Genomic DNA, 10356 nt, shown 5'->3' on the forward strand with positions numbered 1-10356 from the left:
GGGGGGGGGGGGGGGGAGGGGGTGGGTGGCAGAAGAAAAAAAAACAAAGCCAAAAAAAGCTGGGGGCAAGTCTATTGTCAACTTGAGTCAATTGACCCAAAAAGTCTGAATAAAGGGTACCCGACCAAGTCTGTCAATAAAACGCTTATGTAACAATAAGAGAATAGAATGCTCAATAGCCGTGACAGCAAGCCAATAAGAAAGAGAGAATTCAATGTACAATACGAGGAGTCTATTGTCTGTAAAGTAAACCAACTCTCTCTTGCCATCCGAGACCCCGTCCATTCACAACGAATATTGCTCATGAACTTTCTTCTTGATTCGAATTGGGGAAAAAGAACCCTTGCACTCAGCCACGTGATTCACCTAGATCGATGACCATCTGCCGCCAAGGTGAGCTCCAAAGAGGAGAACCTGGGTAGATTCTGAGAACACTATTGGTGGACGGCTACAATAACAGCGAAAGATGGCCCCAGCTTCCCCGCTTGAGAGCACGAACTCGGATTGTGCCATTTTACCCACAATTTGACTGTTGTTGTTGTTTCGTTTGTGTTTGTGTTTGCCCGTTTGGGTCAGTCTTTGCCGCTATTCCCACAAACTTTACTGACAACGTCAACCTAGGAGTCTTCAACATGACATTATGTACACAATTGTTTGCCTCAAACTGACCAGAGAAACTTAATAGATTCAGTGATCTACAGCAAAAGTACACAAATACAGATAAGAGACAACATCGTTTAAACCAGCAACACCACACAGACAAGCCAACGCCAGCGCTATGCATATAGCAACCCAACTCCTAATCATCAGATAATCCCACCATAACTCATCATAATCCCCAACATAACCATATCATCAAACACCATCATTATCATCACTCCTCATCCTCATCATCATACCTCCCCAAAATCGCCCTACTAGCATCACTCCCCCTCCTGTCCTCCGCCAGTGCATCCGCCCCATTCCCGTTGAGCCTATTCTGTCCGTTTAGCTTAAACCCCTCAATGATCTCTGCCAACGCCTCTCCCTCCGTCCTTCCCCTCTCCACATTGATGAACCAAATAAACAGCGCCGGCGTACCCACAATCGCCGCCAAGAACCAAAACGCCGGCCTGATCTCCCCGCTCGCATCGATAATCGCCCCCACAATCGCCGGTCCAAACACGCTCGACCCTTTATCGGTGATAGCATAAAGAGCATAAAAAGCGGCCTCGGATCCGGGCGGGATGAGTTCTCCGTACAAAGAGCGGCAATAGCCTGACAAGCCGCCGAGGACAAACCCGTAGATGGCGGCGAGGGGGTACATCTCCCATGGCTGCTGCAAGCCACCGACGCCCCATGCTTGGACAAAGGGGAGATAGCCCATAAGCCCGTAGAGAGGGATGAGCTCAAAGAGGGCGATGCATGCCAAGATGGTTTGATGGGCTTTGAGGCGGAATTTTCGGGAGATGAAGGACCACGAGAAGGCGCCGAGGATGCCCGAGGCAGTAGAGATGACGTTGATCATACCCAGAGCCCAGGGTTCCATGTGGAGTTGGGTTTTGGCAAAGAGAATGGCGGTCGACGAGGTCGTAGCAATGGCATCCGAAAGCAAGAACCAGCCAGCTAGAAAGAGAACAATGTCCACGAGGCGCCGGGCGAGATGGATGGTGCGGAACAGGGACTTCCAGGCGTAGATGGTGTAGTGGAACAAGGCGCGGATGCCTCCGGTGTTGGATTTGGTGGGTAGGGGAGGTCCCGGACGTGGTCGTAACCACATGGCGGCTGGAATGGTGAAGATGACCCACCATGCACCGATAACGCAAAGCACGATCCGCTGTGACCAGGTAGTGTTCTTCAGTGTGATCAGAATGGCGATGGCCACGCACTGCAGGAACAAGCCGGCAATGTAACCGATGCCAATGCCCTTGGCTGAGATCTGCGTGGACAGTTCCAGTTCGCGAGACGTCAACTCCTCAGTCGTCTGGACTCGGGAAAGCGGTTCGCCTTCATCGTATCTTCGGCTTCCGAGCAAGGCAGTCGTCGAGTTGCGCGTGCTATCCTCCTGGTACTCATCGTCCTCATCATCGCCCTCTTCGGTAGTCGCATACCCTGGCGAGCCATAGTCCCCAACCTGATCGATCTCGGGGTGATGCCTGACCAAAAGCGGCAAGAACGAGTTCAGCAGCACAAAGGAGGCACCAAACGAGGTATTCGAAATGATGGCCAGCAGAGCACCAATGAGATAAGTGCTCTTGCTAATGAAGATGTAGGCCATTACACACGCGCTTCCAATCCATGCGAATGCAAGTAGCAGCTTCTTTCGAAAGTTGCCATGGTCCGCGGCGCAACTTATGCTGACGACCAACAAGGCTTGCAGCAGGACGCTGACGCTGAACGTGTACATGGCGAAGCTGGCCGTGTTGATTTCCATGCCAAGTACGTAGACGACACATTGTCCTTCGGCAGAGGTGGTATGCTTATCGGAGCTGGAACCGCAGGGTTTCGATCGGTCGGAGAGGAGGACGCCATTTTCGCGAGCTAGACTTTCGAGGAGAATTGGGATGAAGGAACCTGTTTTGGGGTGCGTGTAAGTCATGCAGTTCGGACGATTGTTGTCGGCTCAGTCAATAGGTGCATCAACATACCGATACCTGTCAAAACATGTCAGTCAGCTTGAAAGAGTCAGACGAAAAGATGGAATTGATGATGATAATACTGACCGCAAATAACATAGACCTCAGCAGCAAAGGCATAGGCATACCATCCCGCGAGTTCCTTTTGGCTGGTGGGGCGAGTGTCGTCACCGGGGTATCGTGGGGGAGGCAGGCCGCTGCTGCTGTCGCCGTCAGTGTCGTCGCCGTATGGGTAGGAATCGCTGTTGTCGCCAGCGTTGGCAGGACTCATCCTGCCGGACATGGTGGTGGTGATCCAGTCGGCAAACGAGAGAGTGTCGGATCGCTCGTCGTCGGCTTCGAAGCAGGACGAAGTGTACGAGTAGAAGGATCGCTTGGAGGCCTTGGACGCGTAGGATGCGTAGGATGAACGGGAAAAGAGTCGCGGAGCTGGTGGCGGTCGGAGAGATTCGTCCCACTGGATGTCTCCATTGTAGACGTGGTTCACGTTGTTGTGCCGTGGTGTCATTGCGCTGTACTTTAGGTGTACGCTAGGGCCCGTTGCAGGGCATTGATAGGCGTAGCACTCTCGTCACCTTCAGTGCGTGGACCACACCACTGTGAGCAAATCAAGGGCCTCGCTTCGCCCGAGTCCGGCAGGCGGTGTGGATCCCCCCGCTAAGGTATGTATCGTACAGGGCAGGTACAACTGCAGGTACCGCTGTCTGCCTTCCAGTCCCAGCAAACCGATAACACAGCAAAAACAACCCTCCGTCCAGGAACTTGAATTGGATTTGCACGACTCGCTCTTCTGTACCTCTCAATCTTCCAGGTAGAACCTCGTAATACCAGGTCCAGCTTCCTTCTCGTTTGCTGACCAGTCGAGAGTCGCAAGGTCGGACACTCAGTAGCGAACACCAGAGTCGGCGCGTTGGTGGCTGAATGAGGAAAGCGGGGGCGCTTAAAGTCCGAGCTGTCGTAAGGTATTCAATCGGAAACAGGTGTCTCGGAGGACAATGGGCCTAGATGATAACGGATGGCGGTAGGTCGAAGTGGTCGTCGAATGAGCTGCGATAAGTTGAGTACCTATAGTATAAGTAGAATAACTTTTGAAAAAAGTTCAACATGCAAAAAAGAGCAGATAATGGTATTAAAGCAATTGTCTTAGAGTCAGAAAAAAAGCGGCTCAGTCTTGCTTTCCTGCTTCGATCAAAGCAGTTCGGTCCGTTGGAGGAGCCCTTTCAGACTTTCAGGGCGCAAAGGGCGCAAAGGGCGGCTCGGTGACTGATCACCCACTTCACATTCCCTCTTCAAACAAGAAAATCGCAAGTGAGAGGGACCAAGACCCATACTATTCAAGACATTATAGCTTGAAATAGTACAAGAAGAGTGGCACCGCCAGGTTTTTAAAAAAAGTTGAGGGGGAGAAAGAAACTCTTCAAGTCCGCATGAGCAGATCGCTCGATTCTTGGCACTAAGGGTCAACTTCCCCTCTCCCACTTGTAGTGTAGCTTACAGACAGGACCCTACCTTTGACCACCCAAGTCGGTGATGCCCAAAAGCCAGAGCACAAAGTGTGATGAAGCTGCAAACTGACGGCATTCCGAACCCCCAGAAAACCAGGGCTCAACGCAAGCAGGCTCCGAAGAGGAGTGGCTAAAAAAAGTTGGTCCCCTTTTTCTTGGTTTTGGGGTCCTGGAGCTGGAAAGCAGTGCAGTGCATGAACGGGAAGTGGGGATGGGATGGATGGCCTCCACCCACTAAGTGAATGGCTCGGAGGCCGGCATCATCCCTAGGAGGTTTGTTTTCGCCGTAGGGCTGCTGATCATTTACCGGATGAGGGGGGGCTTTGCTATGCAGACAAGCTCATTCCCAAATGTTTGCTCTGTGCGTGCGTGCGTGCGTCGTGCGTGACTGGAACGCACGCAACGCTTTCCAAGGACGAATGGAATTTTTGGATTCTTTATCGCTACCGTACCGTCCTCTCTGTTTCTGCGAGCCGGCGCGGTTGGGATGAGGTCCGTCCGGTCTCGGTGTTCCGGCCTTCGGTGTGAAAGGGTAGGTAGTACAGGTGCCGTCGGTACCAGATTTGGTTCGAAGAGTGTGACGGAGGACTAGACATTTTCCTGCTTATGGAACGAAGTGAAGATATTGAAAAGACACCATTGCCAGTTCTTGGCTGACGGCAGACCACCTAACTACAACGTACATAACAATCATAAAACATCTCTGTTGATACTCCCACCCGTGGTGGTTTGGAGCGTCGCATTGAATCCTGTTCAGTTGCAAATCTGGGTGTTAGTCACCGCCAAGACATCCATCCATCCCAACTGCCAACTTCAAGAAGTGTGATGAATATTAGAGGGAGTGGACAGCAGCTTGCTATCAAATCCCCAAACCACAAAATCTATCCAAAAGCTATCCCCGAGAAGGCCAGACGAAGACAAAAAATGGGTATTTGGTATAACAAAAACTAGCCTTTCCCTCCCCTTCTCAGCTCTCCAATTCAAAACGCGCACATTCACTTCAGCTCAGCTCAGCTCAGCTCAGCCCACCCCCCGCATGCCGAGCGCCGAGCCGAATCTCCACCCCATCCTTTCGGGCATCCCTCACTCAGTGACCCGGACCGTCCCCAACATGCGAAACCTCAGTCTCATGCCCCTTTGGCTTCCCAAAAATCTTCCACTTCAACTTATCCGCCAGACTGTGCTGTCTCTCATGGGTACCATGATGATGATGATGATGATCACCACTAACACCAGGTATACCACCCGCAGTCCCCCTGTCCACCACCGCGGCAGCCTTGTGACTACTACCGTTACCAGTACCAGCCGGAGAAACGTGACGCTCGTTACCGGCGCCGCCCCGACCGGTGTGGTAGTTCTCCGTTTCCTGAGAGTGGCGGATGGCGGCGTCGGGGATGATGTCCTTGTCGACGCGGCGGTGGGGGGTGACGCCTGCGTCGCCTATGTTTGCTGCGCCTGTTGTTTTGTTTGAAAGGTATGTTAGTGATGAGTATCGATGGTGAAAGTGCGCTAGAGTCAGCTGGGGGTTAAACTGGAGATGGGATAGGGAACAACAGCGCTAGCGGGTTTCGGTGATTGGTCTTATCGCTGCTCTCTCTGAAAGGGATCTTGGCAAACGTGGGACAAGAACTCGCTTCCTTCAATCTTCACATGGATCCCCTTGACGCTTTCGAGCTTTCGCGAGCGCGCTGGGCTAGCTGGGCTTGGCTGGTGATAAGGGAATTGTATGTAGGTTGAGATAAGCGGTTGAATGGGTGCTTGACATCACACCACCTGGTCGCTTTCAGGTTTCTCTTTGTCTTTTCGTCGTTGTCGCAAAGGGGGTTGGTGATAGAAGGTATGGCCTCCTGCCTCAGCGTGTGCTGCCAATCTTTCCTCGTGCAAAGGGAAGGAAGAAGTGGAATGGAATGAATGCCTTACCTCCGCGACCGGTGCTGAACGCTCCATCGCCGTGGCTGCCTTCAGAGCCTGCTCTAACGACTTCTCCGTCAACGTACTTGGTGTCGTCGGGGTTGATGTTGCCGGCGCCGCCACGGCCGTGGGATACTTCGGGTCCTGCCATTGTAGTTGTGATGTCTGTCGTCGGTGCTCGCAAATGTGGAAAGCGAAGAGTCCGTCGTAGAATGTTTGATTTCTGTATGGTTTGTCGAGCTTTCAGTCACGGCGGGAGGTGCGGAAACGTGGGTGAGTCAAAACATCAACGACGAAGTCGGACGATGCCGTCTTTATAAAACATTTCGAACATTTTGCGCTGATCATCCGAGTCCGTTTACGGCTCACGCAGCCACACAAACGCACCCCGCGCAACCAACCACATGCATTACCTCTGAGAAGATGTTCTCGAAAGGGGTTATTCTAGGTGGTGATTAGCTAGGATACCTCGAGGATACTTATCAGTGGTCAATTCTAGATCGCCCGAATCTGCACTATACACTACATCATCGATCCCAAAATGGTGTTCCCTAACCGATATCTCCCTTGACACATGATGGGCGGCACGCCCGGATTCCCTGCAATTCCCTGCCAAGATGTCGAAACCAAACAGTGGCAACCACTCAGCATCGTCCGTCACAATGCCAAACACCAAACACCATTACGTTTTATCTCCAGACCCCAAATCTTTTTGGTGATGGATTGGGACCCGTCTGGATTTCCTCCAGTACACAAGTGAACGTGTGTTGCTGAAGAAAGAGACGGATGCAAAAGTTGCATGGAGGACGTGAGAGCTGAATTGAGCAATGCAGGTGCACCCCACGTTGCTTGGAAGGACCCTTCCTCTTGCGATGTAGACGGGAGGTACTTTGGCATACTAGTCTCATCAGTCGGTTTTTTTGACATTACCAGGTACTTGGCTTTTTCCCAGCATATGCCTACCGATTCACGTCTATGGTGATGACTCTGGTCGGATTAGGAAAGGTACAGTGATAGCAGCCCTCCCGCAGCAGGTGCAGGACAATTCGACCCTTCCGATTTCGCTTGCTGTGTGTGGTTCAGCTGGCGATCACTGATAAGATAAGAGCTTCTCCAGGTCTCCGCTGTCTGTGTCTGCCGCCTCTTTATTCGCAGCTTTGAACATGCAACGAACCACACGCCTCGATCGTCAACATGTCGATTTCTCTTCCATTGGACTTATCCTATCATGCACCACCTCAACGAATGCTACCTTTTTAACCAATCTAGTTAATTCAATTTCCCTCGTTACAGGAGGACTATGGAGACGATGATGAAGCAATAGAATTGGTTCTCGCCGTACAGAGGGCTATGTACATCCAAGGTCTCCTGGCCACTCTGGTACCTAGGTATCCAGCTCTGCCTTGGTTCATTTTCTAAAGCTGAACGGGCTGAGGTTGGCCCTTCATGTTGGGCATCAATGATCATTCCAGGCAGCCAATCAACTAGGTTTCGTCAAGGTTGACTACTTTCCCCCCATTTCGACCCGTGTTTTCGATTCCCTCGTCCTGACAATCTCAACAACTGTCCCCGAACATCTTTCCCGTCAATAGATTCAACATAAAGACGACCACTCTCTCTCTCTGGCGAACACGGCTCTTGCTGCTAGACGGAAGAAGCGCACCAGAAGCCGCCGGTCGACCGCTGGCCATCCTCGCATACCACCACACGACTGAGCTTAAGACTGCGTACTATGTCAACCAGATTGTGCGCCGTGTGCAATGGCATATTCACTGGGCTGCTTGTTGACAAGAGTTACATGCCTCATCATCAGTCCGTTGCCAGCCTCAGGCGATCCGCTGAGGAAGGATGCTATATCTGCAACCTTGTTTCCGCCATGCTCGAATTTGACAAGGTCTCTGACGATGAGGGTCCCTTCCGGTGGACGCTATATACAAACTCGGAAGAAAGACGTCATCACTTCCAACAGTATAAAACATATGGAAGCCTTGACATCGAGGCAAAGAATGCCACCTATGTTCTCAACTTAATGGATCAAGCTGGTAAGTCTACCGGATATTCTACCGAACCTATAACAAGGGCAAGGCGGGCGTGCATGAAATAACCCTTCGCAAATACAGTTTCGAATGCACCGATACGCTCTGTTGATCCTGGTGCCAGCCTTACTGATCAAGCAGTCATCGGGACTGCAAGATCCTGGCTAGAAAACTGTCGCCAAAACCACGCATCATGTGAACCAGTTGATCCTGCTTTCAACCCTACAAGGCTCCTCTACATCCACGATGCCTCCTCGGTACAGCTCATTGAAACCGAGAAAGAGGCAAAGACTCATGCTTACGTCGCTTTCTCGCATTGTTGGGGGAAGTCCAAGACTCTCAAACTACTCCAAGACGACGGAAAAGAAAAAGGCAACATCAAAGAGCTATGTTCACTCATCCAAGTTCAACATTTACCGACCAGTTATCGGGAGGCAATTGCTGTCAGCCTAGCACTTGGATTTCGACACATTTGGATCGATTCACTGTGCATCATACAAAATAGCTATGATGATTGGGCCAAAGAGTCCGCCATGATGAAGGACGTCTATGCCAACAGTTCTCTCAATCTTTGCGCTTCAGCTGCGGGAGATTCTTCAGAGGCGAGCTTCCAGCACAGAGATCGAGGCATCATTGTGCCATTGGAAATCGAACCCCATTGGACTGGTTATCTCCATGGCAACACTTGGGAGAAGCGCAAGCTTGGTCCACTTCCATCATACCTCCATCGGATCAAATTCAAACTTGTGAATAGTAACATGAACAACTCGGAGATAACCAACTCACCGCTCAATCTACGCGCTTGGGTTGTGCAGGAACGCGTTTTATCGAGGCGTCATCTTTTCATGACTTGCAACCAACTCTGGTGGGAATGCCCCGATATGTTTGCTTGCGAAGTGTTTCCAGGGATGTTTCCCGATTTCGAATATATAGAGGATGCAAGGGTCCAATACTATGCGCTAAACGGTCCTGGTCATCATTCTGTCTACGGCAGTCGCATGGAAAGGCTATGGGAAAGCCTTGTCATGCGATACTCCCGCTGCGATCTAACCTACCTATATGATAAGCTACCCGCGCTGTCAGGGCTTGCACAGATCTTCAGCGTCGCGCGAGGCCCAGACTTTTCTCTTGACCTAAACTCTTATCTCGCCGGCATTTGGCGACCTCATTTACCAAAGGCATTATGTTGGTATACGAAGTCCAATGAGAAAAGCGGCCAAATTCGCAGGTACCGGCCCCATCCATATCGTGCCCCCTCCTGGTCTTGGGCGTCAGTAGAGGGCCCGGTTGAGGTGAAGGGGTCTCGTGAACCGGTCTGTCGTGTAGTGGATGTTAAGGTAGTTCGCGAGGACGAACAGTACAAGGCCGGTACGGTAAAGGGCGGCATTTTGCACCTGGAATCCCATCTTATTGGACCTCTCACCCACGACGGGTCACACTCAGGGGGCTTCACTACAACTACGCCCCTAGACAGCCGTCTTCGGGCGACATTCAACACTATGCTGTTTCAAACATATTGGGACGAAGGTGATGGTGATTCCAGGGACCAATTCATCAGTTATCTAGATCCGCTTCCGCATACTGTGTCTGAGAATGGAATTGTCAAGGGCACAAGTGCGGTGCGGAAGAGGGTCCTGCTCAAGGATTTGGTGAGACAACGTTGCATTCGACTTTTCATTATTCCTTTGTTGGTTGATCATTCAATGGGTCAATTTACAGGATTGATTCTCTGTCAAATCGTCCGAAACCCAGGACTCGAAGGCGTCGATGAAGGTGCGGTTTTTCAACGTGTAGGGTACTTCATATATCACGAGATTAAGTGGGGGACGCTAGATCTCATTCCGAAAGACAGGTGTCCAAACATTACTTTTACGCATGGAATAGAGAAATCCTGTATCACAGAGTATCTGCCCAGTCCATGTAATGTCATGTCACGCTGCAACAACCAGACGAATTTTGCACCTCATTCTCCTCACCCTTGACCACCGCAAATCCAAGCCGCACTCTACCAAACATCTCTAGAACACACTAATGATAAACATCCCCTGTAGAAACTTCAGCAACCAGAAATTACCAAGGAGAACCGAACAAAATACGTGAGTGACCGCATGAAGAAATCTACTACCAGCGAAGAATCCTGGCTGGCTTGATCATACCTATTTGTGGCGGTACATAACTCTACAACCGCCAACATCTTTCAACACAAAGAAATAAAGGCGCGATGACCGAGTGGCCTAAGGTGTTTGACTCGAACTAGCGTCGAGGTCCTATCAAATCTCTTCGGAGGCG

General features: G+C 51.1%; 3 protein-coding genes across 3 annotated transcripts; 1 reads left to right on the forward strand and 2 right to left on the reverse strand.

Moving 5' to 3' along the window:
- Window positions 1-561: 561 nt before the first annotated feature.
- NEUTE1DRAFT_88834 (uncharacterized protein) lies at window positions 562-3123 on the reverse strand (the record flags this gene model as incomplete). The annotated part of the gene is made up of 2 exons (XM_009856763.1): window positions 562-2553; window positions 2703-3123. 2 exons carry the CDS (start codon window positions 3121-3123, stop codon window positions 875-877), a joined length of 2100 nt encoding a protein of 699 aa, XP_009855065.1.
- Window positions 3124-4954: 1831 nt separating this feature from the next.
- On the reverse strand, window positions 4955-6282 carry NEUTE1DRAFT_118398 (uncharacterized protein; the record flags this gene model as incomplete). Its single annotated transcript, XM_009856764.1, has 3 exons — window positions 4955-4984; window positions 5006-5575; window positions 6041-6282. The coding sequence occupies 2 exons, from the start codon at window positions 6180-6182 to the stop codon at window positions 5208-5210; spliced, it is 510 nt and encodes a 169-aa protein (XP_009855066.1).
- A 1481-nt stretch (window positions 6283-7763) lies between these two features.
- NEUTE1DRAFT_104474 (uncharacterized protein) lies at window positions 7764-10167 on the forward strand (the record flags this gene model as incomplete). Its single annotated transcript, XM_009856765.1, has 4 exons — window positions 7764-8073; window positions 8152-8395; window positions 8573-9919; window positions 10119-10167. The coding sequence occupies 4 exons, from the start codon at window positions 7764-7766 to the stop codon at window positions 10165-10167; spliced, it is 1950 nt and encodes a 649-aa protein (XP_009855067.1).
- Between the last annotated feature and the right edge of the window lie 189 nt (window positions 10168-10356).

The sequence above is a fragment of the Neurospora tetrasperma genome (assembly GCF_000213175.1).
Source record: "Neurospora tetrasperma FGSC 2508 unplaced genomic scaffold NEUTE1scaffold_81, whole genome shotgun sequence".
Classification (NCBI taxonomy): Eukaryota; Fungi; Ascomycota; class Sordariomycetes; order Sordariales; family Sordariaceae; genus Neurospora; species Neurospora tetrasperma.